General features: G+C 38.4%; 1 protein-coding gene across 3 annotated transcripts in view; it reads left to right on the top strand.

Annotated features, from left to right (window-relative positions):
* Window positions 1–7,792, top strand: part of PHEX (phosphate regulating endopeptidase X-linked) — a 185,864-nt gene extending 178,072 nt beyond the window's left edge. For 2 of the 3 annotated variants that reach the window (XM_004435197.3, XM_087427444.1), the window contains exons 21-22: window positions 1,777–1,853; window positions 4,422–7,792. In XM_004435197.3, the coding sequence (XP_004435254.2) occupies window positions 1,777–1,853; window positions 4,422–4,524 (180 nt within the window). In that variant the 3' untranslated portion in view covers window positions 4,525–7,792. The remainder of the gene's footprint in view (window positions 1–1,776; window positions 1,854–4,421) is intronic. The other variant, XM_087427445.1, reaches the window with a different exon arrangement.
* The last annotated feature ends 18,072 nt before the right edge of the window (window positions 7,793–25,864 follow it).

Here is a 25,864-nt window from a genome sequence, read left to right as displayed (position 1 = left end):
AATGTCTCCTTATAACGTTCCAAACTGTATCTGATTTATTTTAAACTAAAGAGATTTAGGAAAAAATGGCAAGCTATTTTATATCACTAATGAGAAATTTATCTTAGAGCTTTTCCTACTGATGGATTGAGGAGATTTTCAGCATTTTGCACATTGGAATAAGTCTGTTTATAGGGAATAAAATTATTTTCTCTCCTGAGAAGGTACCAGGAAAACAGTAACAACCATAATGTATTTTCAGAAATCTCTTAAATAATATATGCAGCAAAGACAGTGCTATATAGTGATGTAGGCATACAAGAAGAAATAACATAAGAAAAAATGAGGTAAAATCGAATGCTAGAAACAACTTCACATTAGCTAGCTTCTGAGGAATTTAAGGAATCACATTATGAAAACATCTTCAAAGTCAAATTCAGAACCACAGTGACTGATGGTTTATCTTCATCAAAAACAATAGCATCATAATCACCTTTCCTGCTTCCTGTATCCCTGTAGTTTCTGTGACCTGTCAATTTTTCCCTCAGATATCCTTCTACTTCTCTCCATTCCTATTTCTACTTATTTAGTGGACATTCATTGAGACCCTTCCTGGTGTCCATAAATAATCTTCTAACTAGTCTCTAATTTCCTCCTACTACTATACACCCCTGCCAGATAAATCTTTTAAAAATATGGATTTTATAATTTTCCTGCTCAAAAACAATGTTTACATATAGTTTAAACACTTTATCCTGTTGCTCAGGACTTGAGAAATCTGGCACCATCCTCTCTCAGCCCTGGTGTCCCATTGCTGCCCATTGTGCACCACACAGTCCAGCCAAGCTGAATATCTTGCTTTTGTTTCTCAAATATGTCTTTGCTTCCATTTTCTCCTCCACTTGGAATTCCCCGCATCATGTTCATGTGTCCTGGTTCTATTCTTACTTCAAGACTGGATCATATTTCAAGACATACTTCAGGTCAGGATTAAGTAGGTTATGGTGCGGAAACAAACAACACAAGGGAAGTTTATTTCATATTCAGGCTCCATGTCCAACATGTGTCAGCAGTGGGGCTGTGATCATAGTTATTACTCAAGGACCTGGCTTTAGAGTCTGTATCTTGATATATGCTTCCATGGGCACCACAGGGATGGGAAAGAAATACGAGGATATGTGGACTGGCCTTTAATGTAGCATCTTAAATTGTTCTTAAGGCTCTTAAAACTTCTGCCAGGTTTTTAAAGCATCCTCCAGGAAGTGACATATATTACTTCTGCTTGCATTTCATTGGTCAGAGCAAGTCGTATAGTCATGCCTAACTTCAAAAGAGATGGAGAAGTGTCCTCATATCCAAGGCCTCGACTAAGGTGAGGCAAGCAAGGCACCCAGGGTGCAAAATACTAACTTCTCACGACCATACTCGATAATGATGGTTGATTCATTTTCTTGATTCAAATGAGTATGGTTAAATTTGATAAGGGCTATTCCAAGCATTATAGTAATTGAATGAATACATTGGTTGATTCCTGGGCACATATACTCTTCTCTTGATTTATCTGGAAACCTTTGTAATTTACTCAAATTGTGGAATTATTCACAATGATAAAACCTTCTACTCTGGGGATTAGAACAGTAGATACTACTACTGATGAGGGTTTTATCTGATCTACTAAAACTGTTTGTCATCCATTTATTCTAAAATGACTCTTCAGTATAATTTGGAGCAGTTAAGGCAGTAGAAAATGTGTAATTGGAATGGAAACGTATTTATTGAGATGCTTTTCTCTTCTAGGTGAGGTGCAATTCCTACAGACCAGAAGCTGCCCGGGAACAAGTCCAAATTGGTGCTCACAGCCCCCCTCAGTTTAGGTAAATGGGTAACACTAGTTTTTAACTGTGCATCTCTCCACTTCCACTGCTTCCCAGCCATCCCAGTGCTCTAACAAATAGGTGATCTGAACAAAAGCCTGGATTGTGAACAGTGTGATATCTCCATTTTATAGACAAAAAAAAAATCTGGCCAAACAGAAACTAAGCATCTTTTCTTTCATTAGTAGGAAGCTGGTTTAATCAGCATTCTCTCAGCTAAATTTCTGTGGTGAGCACTTGTACACACCTCTAGTATAGTGCTGTATCAAGAGAGCCATGAGATTGTACAAGACTCCAAAGGGAATTTAGAATCCAAATCATAGCTTTAGTATTGATTCCCATTTATGTTATCTTCCAATTTTTGAAAGGTAGAAGTCCATAGGTGCTCAGTAAACTGGAATATTTTATTTATCCAACCACTTAATTTTTTGTCTGGGCCAAAAAAAGTCTCTATTTTCTTAAACAAGAATAAGATCTTATGTTCTGTGCCTTAAAACACGTAGAGCTCCGGTTTATATTATGTTATAGAATATCCTATTTAATGCCTCTTATTCTTTCGTGCAGCCAACCAACAGACATGAATGAGTGCCCACTCTCTGAATAGCTCTGAACACATAGAAGGATATATGGTGATATTTAGCTATTATAATTCATATCTAGAGTCAAAAGCTCTATATTTTGGCTTTTAGTTTGAATCATATTTTGAAATAATTGCTTATATATGAAGGGAAAAGGATTATGAATTACAATCTTATTTAATTATCAGAATGTATAAAATATTAAGTAAAAATAAATTAAGGTTAATATTACTTATCATGTGTAAGTTTCTAGCATAGTTTGAGGGAAATTTTCTATAGTAGGGTACAGAGAATTTTAATGGGAAATCCAAGAAATCATAATAATTTGTATTTATTCATTCTCTGCTTAGAACATATTATATCTGGATATCTTTACATTTAATGTTTAAATGAATCCATTAGCATATTGCAGGAAAGTCATCTAAAATTTCTCCTATATTTTAAAATCTTATTCCTAAAACCTTGCCTTAGAAATGCTTCAGAAATTGACTATAAATTACCTAATAGCATAAAAATCTAATCACTGTGTTAGAAATTCTCCCCCACTGGGCTAAACTGTCAAGAATGCTGACAGCCTCTAATGGACTAAAATGTGCTCCCACTGACAAATGGTGCAGATGAAACCACACAGTAGATTAATTACTCAACAGATAAGTTTTTAGAAACTAATTTCCTTTTCTAACTAGTTGCCTATAATGTTGGATTTCAGCTGATAATTTGCAGAGAATACTTACTAATTATCAGCTAAATTCTATCTTTAACACTTGCCCATGGTGAATCACACTATAAAATATGCTTCCCTACCAATATATCCCAGCTAAAACACAAGAGGTTTATGGGAACTTTTTGGATACAGGCCATTACATTCATTCAAATGCCTGTAAGTAACAAAGTCATTAGGGAAGAAATAGTGACCGAGAATGCTGAGTCTCTAGTCGATCCTTTGAACATGCAGTTGAGTAAGAAGTAGATGAGAGGGGAAGATTTCTTTGTTGGCTTGTTAGTGATGTCTGCAGTAACTATAGATTTTGAGTGCCGCAGAAATCACACAATGGAAATACCATTTCCAAAAGACAGTTACAATCAAAATGCTGAGTAGGAATCTGCAGTCTCGACTGCAGTCAGGTAACTTTCAAGAACACCATATTTTGGAGCTAACTCCAGTAAAGCATTACTCATCAATAACAACTAGACACCATTCATTAGTTTATTGTTGCATGAACCAAATTCTAGGTAAATATGAGCCTTCAAACATAATAGGAATTTAGAGATTCCTATTCAATCAGTGTAGATTGAATGAATGCTTTAAAGATAGCAACAACATAGATGAATCTTACAGACATACATTGAGTGAAAGAAATCAGAGAAAAAAGTGCATACTGTGTGGTTCCATTCATATGAAGTTTAAAAACATGCAAAACTAATCTATGGTGATAGAGGTCAGACTAGTAGTTATCCTTGGAGGTACTACTGGTAGGGCACACAAGGGAACCTTCTAGGTGCTGGAAATATCCCATGTCTTGATCTGGGTGGTAGTAACATGGGTATATACACATGAAAAAATCGATGAGCTTTGCATTTAAGATGTGTGCACTTTATATCAGTTATACCTTCCATAAAAAGTTAAATTAAAAAAATAGAAAAGCTAAGTGTTGGTAAATCCTACAGTTTTTAGGAATTTGTAAATTTATAGGAACATACAACCCTATATACAATTTATAGGAATTGTAAATCCTACAGTTTATAGGAATTTGAAGATATTTGGAAGATTAACAGGAGCATTTGTCTGGTATTCAGGAGGTGGTGGTTTTAGTCTCAGCTCTGTTAATTTCTTTGGAAATTTATTAAACCATTTTGGCCTTCATTTGTCTCCCCTGTAAACAGATTAAATGAATGCAAGATCCCTTCAAGCAATGCGTTCTACAGTTTTATCCAAAGCCTGTTGATGTGTCAGAATTAAATGACATGGACTTTGACATATCTTTTTCAGGGTCAATGGTGCAGTTAGCAACTTTGAAGAATTCCAGAAAGCTTTTAGCTGTCCAACCAATTCCACGATGAACAGAGGCATGGACTCCTGCCGACTCTGGTAGCGGGACTGCTGGTTTATGCCATCCTGAGAGAGCCGTACAGTGCCAGCAGAGGCTGCACTGAGCACTCATCGCCTACTGCTTTAGGCCTCTATTCCCCTGAGGACTTTTATTTTTAACGCATCTTCATTATTTGGGTATTGCTTGGATCTAAACAGTATCTATTCAAAGTTGTAGGGCTTAAAAAATGGGATACAAAAAGTGAGCCAAGTATGTTTCTTTAGAAAACCAAACCAACAAAAATAAATCCCTAGGCTACTTTTGTTAAAACGCTATCTGCTGAATTGTTGCTATTGTCCATTTTAGTGTGTAAGCCACAGCTAAGTGGTACATGCCATTTTAATCTACGGCTTTGCAGGGTCCCTAAGTAGAATGTATCCGGAAAAAAATTCAGTCTATTAAACTTGTAACCCTCGATGATGAGGACACGTGCGTGGATACCTGGGAGGTCTTACTGCTCTGTGGGATGCAGTGCTAGATTTTATATATCATCCTTACACGTCATTTATTAACTTTAGGGTAGTTAAATTAGAAATATGTTGGATCTTCATTGTACAATTTTTGATGAAGTTCTTGCCTTCAGCTTTGGAGTCTATTTGAATGAAAATGTGCCTCACAGCTTGTATCTGATGTAGCCGATTGCCCTGTTCAAATCAGCATGAACAAAGGTGGCAGAAATGCTACTTGGTAAAGGATTTGAGTTCATCAAACAGAAAAAAAAGGATATATCTTTAAGTCTCAGAAGAAGTCAAAACTCCTAGTCACACAACAGCAGAGACACTAGGAGATGAAATCTCCAAAATTTGATCTAGTCTGCCCAAACCTCAGTGATTACCTCTGTCTGCCAGACATTTTTCTTTAGTCCAATTCCTATTTGTCTTGTTATCCTCATTTATGTGCATTCTCCTGTTTCTGAAATGAGCAGGGGTTGAGAAAATGATTTTCTAATTTCCCATTAAGAATGTATAGCTTTCATTCCCCTTTAGTGCAAAGGGACGAACACCACATTGAGGAGGGTGCAAAGTGCCCTTCTGTTTTGGCTCAGTTAATGTTACCTTTCTTTTAAAAAACCTTTTTGAAAAAATTCTTGATTGAAGACATTTTAGAATCTATTGGTTGAATTTAAAATTCCCTGCATAGTCCAAAGAAACATAATTTTTACTTTTCAAGTCTTCTTCTGAAGAGTCTGTAAGAAAGAGCAGTACTATATTTTTGATCACCAGAACTTTGTCCTTTCCAGTGAACTCCTCCATCTCTTATTACTGTGTGTGTGTGTAGGATAAAATTGTGATGGCCTTAAAGTGGTTACCTGGCGCATCTGGTTTCTTAAAATAGCCGTCCCTCCTTCACATTATTCATTGTACATACAGTTCTGGGGTAAGTGGGCAAATAGGAAAATCTCAAAAGCAAAATGACAAATTCAGACTAACCATAGGAGGCCATTCTGCATCCCTGTGATTTGTCATCTTTTTTAAAAATATAAGTGTGTGCCATGTCCTTTTGTAACCATGGGAACTTCTGAAGGAAGCAAAATGCAGGGGCACCATCATGAGGAAAATAATTACACTGCGTCAGTCAGAGGAGAGTGATTTTCCCCTTGACCTCCTCCTCTCCGAATGGATCAACTTCTGAAGGGCAGCTACCTTTTCCTCCTCTTAACCATGGCCTAATGTCATCTTAGTTTCTCTTTTTAAAAGCAAATGGTTTTAGGTTAGGGGTGCCGGAAACATGTGTGCCTTTTCTCTGGAGGAATCATTCTGATTTGGTTTAGACAAAACAAAATACTCCTTGTTTTATTCCTGTACTTGGACATTTAAAATCAGCTGAGGTTTGTTATGCTTGTATGAATAGCATTTTCCTTCTAGATTTCTCTTTTTAAACTCCAAATAAACACATTTCTGCAGGTCAGAGAAAGTGTTTGATAAATCATAGAGTTCTGACTTTGGAAATGGGAATCGTTCAGTTGCCTGTTGGTTTAGAAAAGCTGCTTGGTGATCAGTTGGGACCATCACAGTTTCTAAATGATGGGGCTGCCTTGTCCTGATTCACTTTACTTGATGTAACTTGGTTATACTGCAACTTGTAGATAGGATGGCCATTATTAAAATAAAACAAACCCAAAGCAACAATACCAAATCATCACTACTAGCTGGAACAATTTTCTAGTAGGATTGGATTTCCAAATATATGCTCATGTTTAAATTTTCAGATTGCACTCTTGTTGTCCCTTCTCTTCAATGCAGATTACTAAAAAAAGCAGACACTGAGTAAGTGGTAGAGGGAAGAAGGTAAAATGCATCTGGAAGGGAAGGGAAAAAAAGTAGGGAGAAGCTGGCTTAAGAATGTGATTCTGAAGAGAAGACAGGATTTTGGCAATACTTGCTAAACACATCCACTGGAGTAGAGCCATAAAGTTTTACAAAAATAATTATGGTAAATTAAAAGGAAATTAGATATGAGATCTCAGACTAAGACTACGATAACATACTTCTCTGATTCATATACCAGATGTTCTGCCAGTGAACTATTGTCTGACCATTGGAAGGAGTTATGTTTTTTTGTGAAATTCTGCTGGATTAGTCAAGGATTTTATGCATAGAAAGTGGTATTGTTTGGGCTTATCACCATTGCCCAAAGTTTGTTGAGCTTTTCACCAACCACACAGCATTGGCTTCCTATTTCCATTTTTTCCTTTTATGCGATGGACCTGGACATGACTAATGCAAGCTCAGGATTCATAAATTATCCTGAAGTTTATTCAGTGCCTTTCCTCAATGGAGCTTAAAGCATAGCACATAAATTTTATCTTATTTAGCCCTGAAGCATCGCTAAGAAGCAACTAGGAACTATGGCTTGCCACACACATTATGCTTGTGCCAGAGATGTGGAGAGGTTTGAAGTCGCTTATCAAGTATCCCAGAGTCAGGGAAGGGTGGAGTCTTTGTTCTTTGGGCTGCTGACCTTTGCGTTAACCTTCATCCCTTAGATTACCCCGTTTCTAAATACATTCATTCCATCAGTATTTCTGTAATCACTTAGCATTTGATAGGCTGCTTCCTTGATATTTTTAACATAATGTCTCAGTTGCATATTAAATTATGGAAGAATATATGATTATTTCATGCAACAACATTCTCATCACTAGTGGCTGTGCCCCACTGGTTTGAAGTAAGGTGTTCTTGGATTATGCATTTTAGATCTAAATGGTCATTGTATTTTCTTCCCCTACTTGTGAAACAATGTGAACAGTCATTTTAAGGACAATAAAAAGTTGAAGATTTTGTTTCCTCTCTTTTTAAAATATTAAAATTGATTACATCTGTTAACATATTCAGTTCTGTTTTAGACAATAATATTTGCCCAAAAAGTACACAGAGCACTGTAGTAGCCTAGATTTCTTGGCTTAGGAAAGTGAGATTTGAATACAGTAACTTTCTCCGTAGACAATGAGAAATTTGCAAGGTGGTCATTGTATTTTCTTCTAGAATATAAATCAGCAGATGTGGTTTGTTGCTTATGCAATAATATTCCAAATGAGGAAAAGGGAGGCTTCTGAGGAAATTATCAACCACACTAGGGCTGCTCTTGCAAAAGGAACAGTGAAAGTTACAGTTACTATCAAACCAAGGAATCTCTTTGTGCCATCACCTTGCTTTAACAATCTAGTCAATTTATAGTCCCTCATTCAGCACACAATAACTAAGCACCCATTACGTTTAAATCACTGAACTAGCTATATTTAGGCAGACCATATGCAATCTCTGGGCCTTAATGAACAGTCTGGTCTACCATGGGAGTCAGATATGTGAACTGTTACAATCACCCTACTTCGTGACAAGTGTGATGATATACAAGGACATCAGGTTGTGGTTTGGTGCACAGAGAAGGAATAATTCAACTCTTTTCGGGTGGATGCTGTCAGTGTGCTCTCTGGCCAGATCCCAGCAAATCCCTTGTACTGGGCACCCTAACCTCACCTTCTGTGTGCTTTTCTTTCTAATTGGCTATGGCTCTCTAGGATGGCTGCCCTCATGCTACTAGAGCCTTTTTTCCCCAGGCACTTGCAGAGAACTGGAAGTGCCTGGGAGTTTATATCCCCTGGCGACCTTTGGACAATGACTGAGTGGTGCAGGACAACGAAAGCCTGACTGCCTTGCCTGAGTCCAGACAAATCCAGAGGCAACCATAGAATTCATTCTAACTTCTCTATGGGGCATTTTGGGGTTAGGCTGGCAGTGCAAGTAGACCCCCCTGTTGATTGTTTTAAACATCTTTCCAGCACTGATATGTTCTAAGATCTGGAAAAGTACCGGTCTGTAGTACGTGTGCCATAGCATCCAAGTACAGGAGATAGACATCAGATGGGATACAGAGTTGGTGGGTGGTAAGTGGCTGAGTACGGCCTGTTAGTGACCCTCTTGGAGAGTTTACTCTAGTTTCTGATCTGATCCTTAAAATAAGAATTTTTATGTGTTAGGTAGTAGCAGAAGGAAATATGCATAGAAATGACAAAGTTTATGAGTGGTCTCTGGGGCATGGACAGGAAGGAGGGCCTTTGGGGGGGGAATGGAGGCAAGAAGTCTAGAATCGCTCTTGCTATGGTCTATATGATAAATTTTATGAGACCCAAGATGTATTGAATCTGCTTCAATTTTTATATATATATCTAAGTGGACCTGATCAAAATTTGAAGGAGGCTAATGTTTCCAATTAGGTTTAAGCTATTTGCACATTCTTTAAGTTCAGTTGCTTGCTTTATAATATTTTTTTAATAATTTTATTTATTTTTCCCAAAGCCCCAGTAGATAGTTGTATGTCACAGTTGCACATCCTTCCAGTTGCTGTATGTGGGACGTGGCCTCAGCATGGCCGGAGTATTGGTGCATCGGTGCGCGCCTGGGATCCCAGCAGCAGAGCGCACGCACTTAACCGCTAAGCCACGAGGCCGCCCCTCAGTTGCTTGCTTTAATAATTAAGGTCACACTAGCTGTTAAAACAGATCATCTCAATGGCTTAACCCAATTTAAATTTATTTCTTGTTTTCATCACATACAAAGTGGGTGTTAACGATCAGTGAGCTTCTCCAATTGGTGATTTAGGGACACAGGTTCCTTCCATATTGTGATTCTGCCATTTTCAATACAATTAAAGACCTGCTTATCTACAAGAAGCTGGTGGACGGGAAGTGCCCATGGAAGATATTGAGTAGAAGATTTGGTCTAGTCCTAGAAGTTATCTATGTCACTTCTGCTCATATTCCATTGGCTAGAGCTCAGTCATGTGGCCAAACCTAACTGCAGGGGAGGCTGGGATATATAGTCTAGCTGTGTGCCCAAAAAGAAGAGGAAATGAGTTCAGCTATCAGCTAGCAATCCCAGCCACACCTTCTAAAGTGAAATACAGGGCGATAACTTGGAGCTTTTCTGAGTTTAGGAAATTGCTTTTGAGTGCAGCACAATGAAAATTTAAAATGCCATTGGTAGCCTGCAGTTTATTCTGTAGGAGTCTTTTTAATTAACAGCTTAATTGGATAATTTAATTCCCTTTAGAATTGGAGATATGAAAATGAAAATGAGATATCCCTGTGATCTGACAATATCGTGCTTTAATAAACACACCAAAGTGAGCCCGGAAATGAGCAACACAAAAGCATTACTATAATTTGTGATCAGTGAAAGAAAACCTGATCTATAGTTTTAATTATTTCTAAATGGTTTAGATACATGTTTCATTTGAATATGTATTTTGTTTTGTTAATTGTCTCAATTAGGAAGATAACTGAATATGAGATTCTGTGGCTATGCTATGGATTTACGATATGTTCTAAGCTTTTAAAATATATCCCATTAAGACAGTAAATAAAATATCCTATAAAATAACATATGTGCTGTATCTTCTAGTATTTTTAGTGAGTTTATATGAAAATTATTTTTACTTCTCTATTGATTATGAGATGAGAAATGCTACTCATCATATTCTTGTTTTCTTGTTTTATGCTTTCTCCGTTTGAAGAGAAATTAAGGCTCAGAGTCCAAGAAACCAAGATGAGTGTCTGTGTACAAGCCACAAGAGTACTGTTCGAATTTATTCTGGCTTGAGGCTTCATTTTACAGAGAAAGAAGAACTAAGTGATTAGGTTAAAATCCACAGTGTAAAAGCTACCTAAAATATTGAGTATCATTTATGCTGCCAGTTGGGCTAAAGTGTCTGCAAATGTCCTAGGCAAAAAGAGAAGTAGAGTTTATCATTTAGAAGTATACTCTGTCAATTTCCAAACTGATTCAGAAGAAAAGTCAGCGGAATTGGTACCCTGGTAACAGTTACACAACCCTCCCACCCTAATGGCATTTGATGAATGAAAAAAAAAATAGCCCAGAGCAAATTAATTCCAAAATTGACCAGATTTTCAATTGGCATTTGTAAATGATTTTTTTTTTTTTTTTGCCTAATAATGATCATGATGAAAATGGCTTCCATTTCTTGACACCCACTAAGTTCTAGGCACTCTGCTGGGGTCTTGTTGCATACATTATAGCCAATCCTCACAACAGTCTTGCAAATACTTGTTATTGTTTCCACTTCACAGGGGAGGAATGCTTGTGTGACTTGGAAACACCACATTAGTAATTGGAGGAGCCAGGAATAAAGTCAATTTTTTCTGATTTCAAAGCCCATTCTCTAATTCTCTACTGGGCATATGGAACAATGTTCACAAACCTGATTTTGACCTGTGACTAACTGAAGATTTCAGGTTATGTTCCATAATCATCTGTTAGAAAATAATGTGAAGGAAGGGGTCAGTTTACAAGTATTTGTACTTGATGGTAGTTCCATCTTGAGTCCTTCAGAAAGCTCTCCAGAACGTGCCCTTCACTGATAATGCTAGCTACCATTTAGTGAGCATGTACATGTGCCAGACATGCACTAAATGCGTTATTTATATTACCTAATTTAATCATTACAATAACTCAGATACCTCTTATTATCCTCATTTTATAGGTAAGAGAACCAAAGCTTGGAGAGGTTAATAACGTACCCATGATTATTTAGCTAGCAAGCAGCAGGACCAGATTTGAATCCAGTTGTATCCAAATGCTTCCTTAGGCAAACTTATAGCCATGGTGACCCCAAGTCCTCGATTTCTGGGCCAGGATATCCCCCCAGTTCAGTTGGTAGATTCCCCCTAAATTTACCTGTGTTCAGCCCTGTATTACCTGTGCCCTCTCTGTTCGCTCTTCTGAAACTGGAATGTCTCCAGGTCATCTTCTCCAGAGAACAAAGGGTTTGCAACCCTGCCTGTGGGTGGTTGGGGGCCTGTAACTTTAGTTACAGATTAAGCAATCTGTTTTTACCCCACCATACATACTGACATGCACTGTTACCTAGAGCTTCCAAGGCCTGAGGCCTTGGGGTATTCTACAGAGTACTTCAGTTTGCTTCTAGTAGGGGGAGGCGGGGTCTATTATTTTTGCCCATGTGGGCTTATACCTCTTTATATTTTTAGTATCCTTTTTGTGAGGAGGAGAGTAGATCAATATCTGAGTAACTGGAAGTCTACATTTTGTTTTCTAATGGGAAAATATAACAAAAATTTATTTTTAAAGAAATGCTGCCATAGGTATATTTCTATACTGAATTATTGCCTTTACCCAGCAATATCTGTAACTAAAGAGTCTAAAGCTTCCTTTAAACTGCTGAATATTCGGAGTTTTATTTTACACAGAAGCCAATTGTATTTTCTCTTAGTTATTTTAATAAAACAAGCGTTCATGAACATTTGGTATTTTCCATTTCTCCTGAAGACGTATAACTTAGTCTTTGGAGAATTCATTTGAGATGAAAGGAATGTATCTCTGTCCACCTTCCAAAGTTGCCTAGGAATACGTCTAGGAGAATGCTGGAGTGGATTTGTCACGAATGCTCCAGAGGAAATTTTTACTTATCAACAAGGGCCAACCAAGCTCGGTCCTTGGAGACTGACATTTCAACTCTCATTTGCACAAACACACAGGCTCCGGTGCAGATTGAGTTTGAGTTAATGCACATAGCTTGTTGGGAAGAAATCAGTCAAAAGCCTTTTTAAGCATAAATGGTTCTTTAGGAACTGAAAGCCCAGTGCCTCAATTTTATTGTAAGCACTGAATAAAAGCAGTTGTAAAACATTCAGCATATTATAACTACTCTACAAATGCTAGTGATAATGAAACTACTCTCTCACCCAGGTCCATTGGTGATATGTACGAAGTAATATTTACTATAGAATAAGAAAAAAAAATCGACTGTCATTTAGGTCTGCCTACAACACATGAGGCAGAGTGCTAGCTGTCATATTCCATTTTGATCTGGGACTTTGGCGACTTTAATCCCAAACATCACAAACAGTATTATAATAACAGCATTGTCATTCCTCTGTTTTTTAGATCCTTCAGTGATCTTTCCACTGTATCTACAATAAAATCCAAACAACTTACCCTGACCTAAAGGCCCTGCATGACCTGGCTCTCTACTTCTCCGCTGTCATGTCTCCATTGCTTTTCTCTTAGTTGCACTGGTCTTCTTTTTGTTTCTCAAATTTACTAAGCTTTTTCCTATCTTCTCGGTCTCAGGGACTTCACTGCTTTGCCTGAAATGGTTTTCGCATGTCTTTCATATAACCCTATGGAAATTAGGGCCCTTCACTTTACGGTCCATCACTTCACCTAGCTTACACCTCCCTACGTCTAACTGCAGTTGCCGGTTTGCTCCTCTCCTTCCTCTTCCTCTTCCTCTCTCTCTCTCTCCCCCTCAGGTGGGAGCGTCCCTAGCACGTTGAAGAAGAGCAAGGAGGCTAGCGTGGCTAGAGCAGAGGGAGGCAAGGCAGAGTGCAGAACAAGATGCTGCCAGAAGGACAAGTGGCAGTCACATCGTTTATGGTCATGGAGACTATTGTAAGAACCCTTGTTTTCACTGTGTGACGTGGGAAGCCACTGGAGACTTTTGAGCAGAAAAGTGACAAGATCTGACTCATTATTTCCAGGATGATGCTGGCTTGTTGAGAATAGACTGTGGGTGAACAAGAGGAGAAGGAGGAAGACCAGTTAGGAGGCTGTTGCAATCATCCAGGCGAGAGATCACAGTGGCTGTGTCTAGGAGGGTAGCAGGGGAGGTGATGAATGAATGAACAATAACAAAATTTAAGAAAGAAACTCCTTCTTAATCCTGCTACCTTAATATTTCCAATTATTTCTTTTGTATCTGTCTTTTTCCATGTTGCTTATGTGGTACTATTCTAGTAAGAGCATCATATGACGTTGCATGATTTTTTTCCTTTAATAGTATTGGCATGCAGCCATGGTGCTTCATAATCTTCCATTTTAATGGCAGCATAATATTCTTTAGAGTTTCTGTGACATATATATACATATATTTTTTTTTTTGTGAGGAAGATCAGCCCTGAGCTAACATCCATGCTAATCCTCCTCTTTTTGCTGAGGAAGACTGGCTCTGAGCTAACATCTATTGCCAATCCTCCTCCTTTTTCTCCCCAAAGCCCCAGTAGATAGTTGTATGTCATAGTTGCACATCTTTCTAGTTGCTGTATGTGGGACGCGGCCTCAGCATAGCTAGAGAAGCCTTGTGTCGGTGCACGCCTGGGATCCAAACCCCGGCCGCCAGCAGCAGAGCGCACGCACTTAACTGCTAAGCCACGGGCCGGCCCTGACATATTTTATTCAATCTTTTTTTATTGTTAGAAATTTGTTATTGATTTCATTTTTGACTATTATAAATAATACAAAGATAAATATCTTAATGTGTAGAGTTTTTTTCCTTTCCCCTTGATTGTTTCCTTAGAATAAATATTTGAGTGAATTTACCTGAGCAAAGGGAACATGTATAAGCTTTTTGAAATATACTGACAAATTTCTCTTTAACCAGGTTGTATGTATGAGGGTACATGCATCATTTTACAACAGAACTGGATCAGAAAAGGGTCCTGCCCATAAGAAAGTTCCAGTATATTGGGGGAAGTAGATGTGCAAGCCAACAACTATAATATCAAGCATAATGAAGAACAATATAAGAAATTGTCACGTTTAGTAAAACCTGATCAGCTCTAGGTGTTATTAATTTCAATTTAATTAATTTTATTTGCCCATTAAACTATTAAGATCTTGATTTTTCTTTTTAATTATATGAGATTTTTATTGCTCATTATTTGTACTAATTTATTTAAATAGGAAAAATTCTACTGCTATTCTCTGATCCTTGTCTTTGTACTTTTGCAACTAGTGTTCTTTTGTAAGATAGTGGAGATGGGCAGAATGCTCTACTTCACACAATTTGGCTTGCTGGAATAAACTTTGTACAAAGGAGTATAAAAAAATTAACACAAATTTAGGAAGAATACAATGTTAAATGCATATCAGTTAACTGAACAAATGTTTATTGAACCACTTGCTAGATATTATTCTAGGGCTGGGAATCCAAGGATGAATAAGAGTTCTAGCTCCCAATTATTTAACGATTTAAAACTTACTTAACAATTCATAAGGAAAAGTAGATATGTAAATAACAATCTCAACAGTGTAATATATCATAGTATAGAGGTGAACACAGGGTTCTTTGGGAACAGGACTGGGTAAAAATATTTATAGAGCTAAGCAATGAAAGAATTACAATGCCCTCAGCTGTGAAATCAATATAATAATAAAACATGAATAAGGTAGACAACTCAATAGGAAATTGGGCTGATGACTTGAACTTGTTCACAAAAGAGGATATCCAAATTGCCAATAAGTATGTGAAAAGGTGCTTAACTTCACTAGTCTTTAAGGAAATGCAAATTAAAGCCACAATGTGATTCATTTATATACCCTCCGTACAGAATGGCTAAAATAAAAAAGGATTTAAACAAGCAGAACTCTCATACACTGCAGGTGAGATTATAAATTGGTATGGCTACTTTGAAAACTATTAGGCAGTATCTTCTAAAGGTAAATATACATGTATCCTATGACTCAGCAATTCCACTTCTAGGTATTAAGTTGCCATCTTAGTAGGTCACAAATGGTTGAATATTGGCAATTTCATATTGTTCAACCTAGTATATACCCAACAGAAATGCACACAGATGTTCACCAAAAGACAGGTAGAAGAATGTTCACAGAAGCACTATTTGTAATAGTCCAAAACTGGAAACTATCCAAATGCCCGTCAACAGTAGAGTAAGTAAATAATTGAATATTAGTCTGCAATAACAAGAACAAACTACAAGTATATATATATGTTTATCATAAACATAATATTGAATGAAAGAAGCCAAACACAAAAGAGAACATACTTTATGATTCTATTTATATGAAACATAAAAATATGCAAAACTAATCTATGCTATTAGAAGTCAGGGAAATGGTTGCCCTTTAAGGGTTAAAGTCCCACAAGGGGGCTTTTGAGGTAGTGGTAACACTAGGTTTCTTGATCTGGATGCTGTTTACATTAATAATTTGAACACTTTTATATATGTATATTTCACTATAAAATTTTTAAAAAATAACAGTAAAATAAATACAAGAAAGCCCACATAAGTTCTGATTTTTTCCACACAATAACTACTTTGATGCTTTTTGAGGGAAATAATATCAAATCTTTCAAAAATCTTTTCTCTGCACAGTTTTTGAGCTCTTGCTTTGCTGGTACTCTTGGGTAATCTTGCATTTGTAGTAGGAACGTAGGGAGGAGACTAGACCAGGTGTGAGGTCTGTCTGGGAAGCCTTTTTGAAAGAGATGAAGCTGGACCTGAATTTTGTAGCATCCATTTGAGACAGCCAGAGGAGCAAGTGGAGAGCAGAGAGTTCCAGGCAGAAAACCTGGTGTGGGACGTGGGCATGAAGATGTGGTGGGGAAAAAAAAGAACCCAGTGGGAGGAGCCAGAAATGGCTTGCTACAGCTAGAGCTTGAAGAGTGGCCGAGGAGGGGTTAGTAGTGATAAGCAAGATAGTCTGGCAGAGGACAGATTGAGAAGGGCCTTGGGGAGTTATGCTACTGAGTTTGAACTTGATCCTGTAGGCATCTGGGAGCGACTGAACAATTTAAATCGAACCAGTGACACAATTAGATTTCTCTTTAATTAAGAGTAAGCTGCTGATGGTGTGAAGACCAGTTGGAGATGGATAAGACTGAAGTCTGGGGGACCAGTTAAGAGGCCATTGCAGTAATTCATGGGAGATACGATGTGCTGGTGGCATGGGATGGAGAGGTGGGGACAGGTATGAGAGCTATCGAGGAGACGGTTGTCCTGATGGGACTTGGTAATTGATGGGTTTGGAATTGATACGTAGCCGTGGTGCTTTTTTTTTTCTGGTAAAAAAAACCATGGTAGAACTTCTAATTTGATAAATGCTGAAACACATCTAGCCTTCTTCCTGTCTGTCTTTCCCCCTTTAACACCTTTCTACAGTGGCAGAGGTCAAAGGATATTGCTGTGACAAACAAGAGAAAGCTTATCAATTACTTCCCATTGTTTCTTAGAATGAAAACTCAATGACACATTTCATATTTTTTCAGTGGAGGATTCTATAGGTCATCTTATGCACTAGCACACAAACTAGTTGAATTTGCCAAATGAATCAGTTTAGAGGGAAAAGGTAATTTATCTTAGAAGCCCTGTGTTAATGCCATTCTGGAAATAGAAAAAAAGTTGAACCTATATACACTGTCATATATTATTGTAAACAAAAAATTTGTGCATATGTTTATATGATTATATAGGTACAAAAATATGTATACACACATGAATAAACATACACATATGTATATATACACATGCACATATATATACACACTGGATACTTATACAGCTATGTGATACCCTTGAGATTTTAGATTCAGAGATTATCTAGGTATATAAAGAATAACAAATTTTTATTTAATTTCCCCTCTCTTTTTAAGGGTTATGTTTGGGTGAGAGAGGATCTGGAGGATATTTCCCTTACTTTAATTACCTCATTGCATTTCCTTCCTTTCAATTTTGGTTTTTATAAATGGGAACACTGTATTAATCTATTCTAATTAAAAACCAGTCATGCAACCCTTCAGTTAAAGAAACAATTTTTAGTCTGCCTAGGATATCATTTAGTCAGAAATTGCCTCTATGGCTTTTGGAATTATCACCACCGCAGTGCTCTGGTGACCACTGGGGCAACAGCTTTCCTAGCTGATTTTATTCTAAAAATATCAGGAATTGGCATTTGCTCTGGAGAAGAGTTCACAGCTCTTCCACGGGGGCCTAACAGAGTGTGGGAATTTCTATTCCTACAGTAGAAGAAGAGGGGGAGGTATGGAAGGGGCGACAAGAAAAGACCTAAGTTCATCTCCTGGTTGTCCACAGAACAGCTCTTCACCTTCCGGCTGCCGGAGGAGCTATGCTATTCTTAGCCATCTCCTGCAAAGGTAATTACACAAAACCCCTCTGAAATCCGTTTCCGCATTTGTCCAAGAAATTCTTTTATCTTCTGTAAATCCCCCGTGCTGTAACTAAGCCCTGGTTTGCCCTTGGCTGGATGGGAGGACAGCCAGGCTTTCTCTCTCCAACAGAGCCCTTTCTGTACCTGAAGACAATTATCTCATCATCATGCCACCCTCCTTCCCCTTCTCCAGACTGAAAATATTCATCTTTAGCTTTTTCCTTGTCCTTCTCCTTCTTGTCATGTCTATGAATCCCTTCCTTTTAACTATTGCTAAGCGTGTTTCAGAACTGGACCTAGTACTATGCAGAAAGCCCAGTGATCTTGCTCTCCAGCTGATGGGGAAAAGGTAGAGTTAAACAGGGTCTGGGAAAGCAACAGAGAGAGTTGGGGCAGGCGCCTCTTGCCCACAGCTGTGGAGGAAAGCCAAGTCCAATTGAGTCACAGGTCAGAAAGCGCAGATGTCAGTACAAAACCAAGGCCCCCAATCCAAGGTAGCATCCTCCAAAAATAACGCTAAGTCCAAAGGCCTTGCTAGTCCAAAAGCCCAGAGAGAAGCCAGCAGAATTGCTCAGTGAGCGGAGCAGCCTGAACATGGGTTGGGGCAGTGAGTGGGCAGCTGCAGCCTTAAAATTCAAGTTTTACTGTCATGGGGTGGGGAGGGGCAGGCGTCTCCCAAACTGCTGAAGAATTGATCAGTAGTGAGTGCAGGATACTGTTCTGATTACCTTCTCAGACCAAGACAAAATTCCTCCCTGTCACTAAACATAGGCCTCAGACTTTCTGGTGGAAGAGAACCAAACGTATTCGGATGTTGAGTAAGCACATGTGCCCCAGGCCAAATGGTTCCTCCCTGATTGGACCTTGTGATAGTCTTTTGGGCTTGAAAACTTGGAGTCCTCTCTCTTTCCTTCCTCTCCATTGCCTGCTCCCATTGAGTTAGTCACCAAACTGTCTCCCTCATGCTCCTTCCTTTTGGCTTCTATTTCCCCACTCAGACCTGAATAATCTCAGTTCCGAATTGTAAATTGCTCCCTCACAGGACTTTCTGATTCCTGTCTTAGTTTGCCAATCTACACTACGCTCTGCTCCCTTTCTTTTATATGTTTACTCAATGATTTTGAATTGCCTATAGGGATGTCTATACCCTTCATTAGTCCTTCCAGACCCTCCAACATTTGGCCCTAAACCACCTTTCCCAACTGTATCTCCCGCTGCTTCCTTATATGAGCCCTCTGTTGAGTCAAGCATATTGCCCTTGAACACACCTGCTTTCCACATCTGTTTTTGTCCATGTTGTTCCCCTGACTTGGAAGGCTAGTCATTCTCTTCTCTGCCCATTTAAATTCTATCTTTAAAGATGCAGATCCAGTCTTGGTTCATCCAAGATCATCTTGGCCAGAAGTTCTCTATGTGCCCAGAACTCTTACAGCACTTTCTTTCCATTTCCCTCATCCAACCCTGTACTGTCCCGGGCTGTTAGTTGGCTTTCATATGTGTGTATTGGCTTCCTTGTCTAGAGTTTTAAATACTTTGATGGCAAAAGTGGGCTTTTAGAGATAAGGATATCACTCTAAACAGCTTAGCATTGTCCTGAAGGTACTGAATTTGCTGTGGATTCAGTGTACTTACAATGCTACAGTGCAGTGAGTCTCAATATATTTCAAAAATGAGGACCCCTCTTTTCCCTTTTCATTGTCAAAAAATTTTTATCTCCCACGAGTGTCATGATTCACTAATTGAAATAAAAAAAAAGCCATAATGACCAGAAGCTTTTGTGAATTTGATAATGCTTTACAGTGAAGTTTTAAGTATAGCAACACTCACATGTGTTTGAAAATTAGCAGTGTGGTATTTGTAAGATGTTTTTATCTATTTGGTCTACAGGTAATTCTTAGCATGTGGTTTCACTGATCCTTGCAATAACATTGGCTCCCCATGTGTCCTGCTGCCCCATATTATTATCATTCGCATCTCATCAGGCTGTTGTGAGGACTAAATAAGATTCCATATATTAGGTGCATGGCACAGTGCTTGGCATTTAAGTGATACTGTTCTTTCTTTCCCCTCCCCATGCCACCATCAGCTAATTTTGAAGATGGAGAAGTTCTGGGACCTTTTGGGCAATTTGATTTGGACGGGACAGAATTTGGGGCAGTGAATGTGGGGAGGGAAGGCAGTGTCTCTGAGAGGGAAGGTGGAAAGGTATTACAGATCACCAGAGCAGCTGTTCTCAACTGTTTTACTCTCAGGGCTCCTCTGCCCTCTTAAATATTATCGAGGACCCCAAAGAGCCTTTGTTACGTGGAGTATATCTATCGGCAAGCTTTAAAAATATTTATTTCATTTAAAAATAACTAATAAACTGTTACACATTAACATAAATAACACGTTTTTATGAAAAATATATTTTCCAAAAGAAAAAAAATTAGTGAGAAGAGCGGCATTGTTTTAAATTTTTGCAAATCTCGTTAATGTCTAAAGAGAAGATAGCTTAATATAAGATAGCTGAATTCTCATATCTGCTTCTGCATTCAGTCTTTTGCGATATTTAGTTTTGGTGAAACATAGGAAGAAAATCCAGGTTCATACAGACATATTGTTGGAAAAAGGAGGAGTATTAGAAAAGCCTTTCAGATAATTGTGAATATTATTTAAAACTAAATCAATACTCAAGTGGTAGTTTCTTAAAGTCTAGTTGCAATATGGAATCTGAAACATATCAATGAAGTTTTCATACTCTGTTACACCAAAATCCATTGCTGTCTTGATTTTAAATGGGTTTTCTAATCATGCATGATTTTATAACATCAACCACTGGTCATTTGGAAAATATTGGCTCACTGAGTTATGCAGAACTTCCAAATGTTGACACATTTCATTATACAATTTCAAAAAATTATGTTCATTATTAATTACCACTGATCTCATCAGATGAGTCTTTAGTACCAGGAAACTGTCAGGATCATGATGGCAGATACAAGATTTTCAAAATTCTAATTTTCATTCAAAAGCTTGAATTTTATCATTGGCAATAAGTCAGTTGTTTTCCTTGAAGTGATGGGCTAACTTTGTTCATTTTTGAGAAAATGTCTGCCAAATATGCAAGTTTGAGTAGCCGTAGTTTGTCACTTGCTCTTTCAAGTAAAAATAGTATCCCACAAAAAAAAGCAGATAGTTCATCTTCCAGCTCAAATGATGGCATAAATGCTTTTCCTTGGGACAGCCATTGTACTTCACTATGCAGCACAAGTGCTTTATGTGTACTTTCCACTTTGTCACACAAAATATGAAGAAGATGTGTACTCAAGGGTTGAGATTTAACAAAATCAATAATTATTAGAGTGACATCAAGGACGTTCTTAAGCGAAACTAGCATTTTCTTTTTACTGTGTGGTGGTAAAAAATACAGTGACTACTAGTAGTTGGGTACCATTGCCTTGGTTTGTGCTCAGATGCCAGCAGTTTTATCCACCATTGCTTTTGCACCATCATCACAAATGTCAAATGGTGAAAAAAGCAAATAACATCTTAGTATTATTATGAAAATAGTTTTGACCTCGAGGACCCTCAGAAAGGGGCTTGGGAATCCCTAGGGGTCTGTGGACCACATTTTGAGTATCACTGCACTAAATTTTTGCAAAGGGCCAGCCCTCGTAGGACGGAAAATATAGCTTCTAGCACACTTGGGAGGAGAGCTGAGGTCTTTTTCACACAGGGCAATTTGCCTTACTTTTTGGAACCTGAGATGGACTTTTTTTTCTTTGCAGAAGTGAAGGCATCTGGCTTGGAAGCGTGATTATTCTCCACTCACCTTTAAACTGCCTCAGTTATTACTAAGTCTCTGGCAGTGATATGTTGATTATGTGAATTTAAAGCCCACAGGAGCCAGAGGAATGACAGATCAGATTCCCTTCAACGAGAAATAAAATCCAGGAGCCTGGCAGCAGGACATACGGCTCTCACTCCCGCTGACCTTTGGTGTCACTCTGGAGAATGACTGATTCTGGGCCAGATGGCATGTGGCTTAAACGGAGATGTCTCAACCTGCTTCCTAGCATTAATTGTGCACGTTGATACTCCTTCATTGTACAGTCCATAATTCTTCATCGTCAACATCATTTAGACTTTTTTTTGAGGCAGCTGAATTCTAGCAGGCCTCCATGAATCCAAGCAATTTCAAAAGGCCCCATTTCGAGATATCACCTCACACCTGTCAGAATGGCTATAATTAACAAGACAGGAAACAACATGTGTTGGAGAGGATGTGGAGAGAAGGGAACTCTCATACACTGCTGGTGGGAGTGCAAACTGGTGCAGCCACTATGGAAAACAGTATGGAGATTCCTCAAAAAATCAACGATAGAACTACCATATGATCCAGCTATTCCACTGCTGGGTATTTATCCAAAGAACTTGAAAACACCAATTTGTAAAGGTACATGCACCCCTGTGTTCATTGCAGCGTTATTCACAATAGCCAAGACTTGGAAGCAACCTAAGTGCCCATCAAGGGACGAATGGATAAAGAAGATGTGGTATATATACACAATGGAATACTACTCAGCCATAAGAAACGATGAAATCCAGCCATTTGTGACAACATGGATGGACATTGAGGGTATAATGCAAAGTGAAATAAGTCAGAGGGAGGTCAAATACTGTATGATTTCCTTCATTAAGTAGTAGATAATAACAACAATAAACAAACACATAGAGACAGAGATTGGATTGGTGGTTACCAGAGGGGAAGGGGGGAGGGAGGAGGGTGAAAGGGATAATTCGGCACATGTGTGTGGTGATGGGTTGTAATTAGTATTTGGGTGGTGAACATGAAGTAATCTATGCAGAAATAGAAGTATAATGATGTACACCTGAAATTTTTACAGAGTTATAAACCAATGTTACTGCAATAAACAAAAAATTAAAAAAAAATACAAAAAACAAAAGGCCCCATTTCTTTTAAATCTCCAAACCCAACCCTTTTTATATCCAATCACTGTTACAGGTTGACAGACACTGACTCTCTCTTTTGTCAATTGAATGTAAGTCTAGCAACTTTTAAGAGCAAGGAGATTGAAGGACAGTCTCTATGCCCTAAAGGAGGTGGCTGGATGGAAGCCCATTTAACTTTTTGTTTAAAGGCACTAAATAAGGATCAATTTGTAAAGGCAGCTTTTCAAGAGTAGCAAGATAGCTTCTTAAATCTGATGGGGATAAATGGAAGGTCAATACCTTTTATCTTATCAACAGTTTAACCAAATTATATTTATTAAGGGCTTTCAGGTCAGGCTTCTCAGCTATAAACAAGCAAATACTCAAGGCAGAGCAGCTCCTGGGTGTGGGGTGTCTAGACTAGAAGTTAACATTGCTCGTCTGTGGTAAAGCATGCTTTCATGACCCAAAAACTGAACTTAGAATTTATTTCTAAAATAATATGAAGTAGACTCAATGAGCAACAAAAGCAAATTTAGCCAACTAGGGAAGAGAGCTGGCTTTTTTCACTGAGGGTCATGTGTAAGGACAACATTCTGTCATATGAGAAATGTCCCAGAAGGAAAAACACTGGTTCCAGGAAAGAAGAGAAAATAAGTTATGGACATTATATTTGACAGACTTCTTCCCCTTTGTATTCAAGGTGTTTGAATTTTATGCACATCACTAAAAAAAAAAATATTGAGCCCTCATAAAGAGCCTGGCAAACAAGTAATTGTAATTGTAAAACAGGAATATTTGCATATGTCTTAATGCTGTAAGTTTTAGTTTTTGTTTAGATTCTGGTTCACTGTTTATATAGGGGCAGAATATCTATGCTTTTGTAAGAACCACTTTGGTTTATTAAAATATACAGCTTCTTTTTAAGCCAATAAAATTTCAAATTATTTAAAATTTAAATCAACATGTAGTGGGAGGCCTGGTTGGAGAGAATAAAGTGTGTTCGCTTTAGTGTTTAGGCAGGTTAGGTGTGTTTGGAGAGACTATGAGATGGGCCCATAAGGAATTTATTTGCATGAGGGATGAAGTTGCCTCCTGGGAGTGAATGAATCCTAAGAGAGGATAGCATTGCTGGAATACTGAAAAGGTTCAAGAACTAGGGAAGGGTGTCAGAAGTGAGTGACATTGTATATTCAAACTGAAACCAGCTACTATGAGCTTGCACTGCCTGAGTCTTTGCAGGAGGTGGGGGGCAATAATTAGGAGCAAGTAAAAACTAAAAGAGCAATTTCAGAAAATTCTCTTTAACACATTGGAGAGTGTTAAGTCTGAAGTGCTTTGTAGCTCATATAATAGAGTGAAAGAAAAGAGGGCAAAAAAGTCCATTTATCTTCTTGGACTTATCAGCACCTTCAGTGAATATTTTTTCTTTGCTGGGGTAGCAATGACTTTGGGCATTGGTGGGCACTGGTGACTTTGGTGATTATCTGGACATCGTTGTGTTTTCACCATTGGTGTAGCCAAGAACCAACATCCCAACAAGCCAGACCAGAGAAAATAAAAGCCACGTAATTCCCAGTCACCATGTAAAACAATAATGGGACTAGGAATAGTTCTCTGTTCCTACATTAATTCTAAGAATAAGCAAACTTAGCTACTTGTTCCAGGAGATACTGTTTCCTGAAGATAAAACTGTGAGCCAACTAAAAGAATTTACTTAACAAGAATAACATACTCCCCATCAACACTCACTTCAATATTCTCACCTCACTGTGCCTACCAATCCATAGCTGTCATGCTATAAATCCACCCAATTCACCTTGCAGGACTGCCCTAAAATCACCTGGCCAGTCCCTAATATCCTCTCCTGCCATCCCCCTTCTGAGACACTATTCAGACTCTGTTAAGGTAGTGTTCTCCTATACCGCAGTAAGTCTAAAAAACTTTGCTTTGATTGATCAATGGTTTTTTCTGGTGTTTTTTTGGGAGACTTGACAGTTGACGTAGCCAAAGGGTAAATGTCTGCACATTCAGAAGAGACCCCCTGAGGTGTAGAAGAGCCACAATTATGGGTAGGGGTGGACCCAAGTAAATATCGTTTGTTGTTATTTTTGTGGTCTAGTTTCTACTTGCAGGAAGGTAAGACCTGTGGAAATTTGGCCTAAATACCCATAATCATTCTTTAAGCAAGAACAGCAAATGTCTAGCCCTGTGAAATTACCATGTTCACTACTTTTTACATGATTCTTCCTTGATAAGATAAATACAGTGCTCCCTTCCTCCAGACAAAGGTGATTTTAAATTCATTGTATCATGACAAAATCTTAAAGGGATATGTGTTCGTAAATATGCCTATATACATACATACACACACACACACACACACACACATCCACCATTGAGGAATTTAAGGCAGTTTACAAAAATACAATAGGATAAAAATAAATAAGGCAGTCCCAGAAGGCAACACTCTATGGGGGCTGCTTGGCGCTTATTCTTTTGGCTACTGCTGTACTCCCTTTCCTCATTCCCATCAGTCTCTCTTTCCACAGTTCAAGGCCACTTTCTCTTATGGCACATGAAGAGCAGCCTTAGCAACCTCAACACTGAAGCTCTTTCTCTCCCTGTCCAAACTATGCCTGACTTCCTCCTGAGAGTATTGGGATAGGGCAGGGGAGAGGAGAGGAAGCCCTTGGAGGCCAGAGCTACGCGGGGCGAGGCAGCGATCTGATCTCACTTCCGCCTCCTGGGCTCAGGAAGGCTGTGCTTTTCATGCGAAGTCATTGACTTCCACTCCCAGGTGCCTTGAGAGCCAAAATACGGATCACGCTGAAGCTGTTAATGGGTTACCAGGTCCTGAGAGTTCTGGATCATCAGGTGGCCTTGATGTTTGAAGACAAATTCATTTAAAGCTCATTTCAAAGCAAGTTAGCAAAGGCAAATCTGTGTCTCAAACTCCAAGGACT

This window comes from Ceratotherium simum, chromosome X (genome assembly GCF_057802395.1).
Source record: "Ceratotherium simum simum isolate JZ-2026a chromosome X, ASM5780239v1, whole genome shotgun sequence".
Taxonomy (NCBI): domain Eukaryota; kingdom Metazoa; phylum Chordata; class Mammalia; order Perissodactyla; family Rhinocerotidae; genus Ceratotherium; species Ceratotherium simum.
This window is presented reverse-complemented; position numbering and strand designations above follow the sequence as displayed.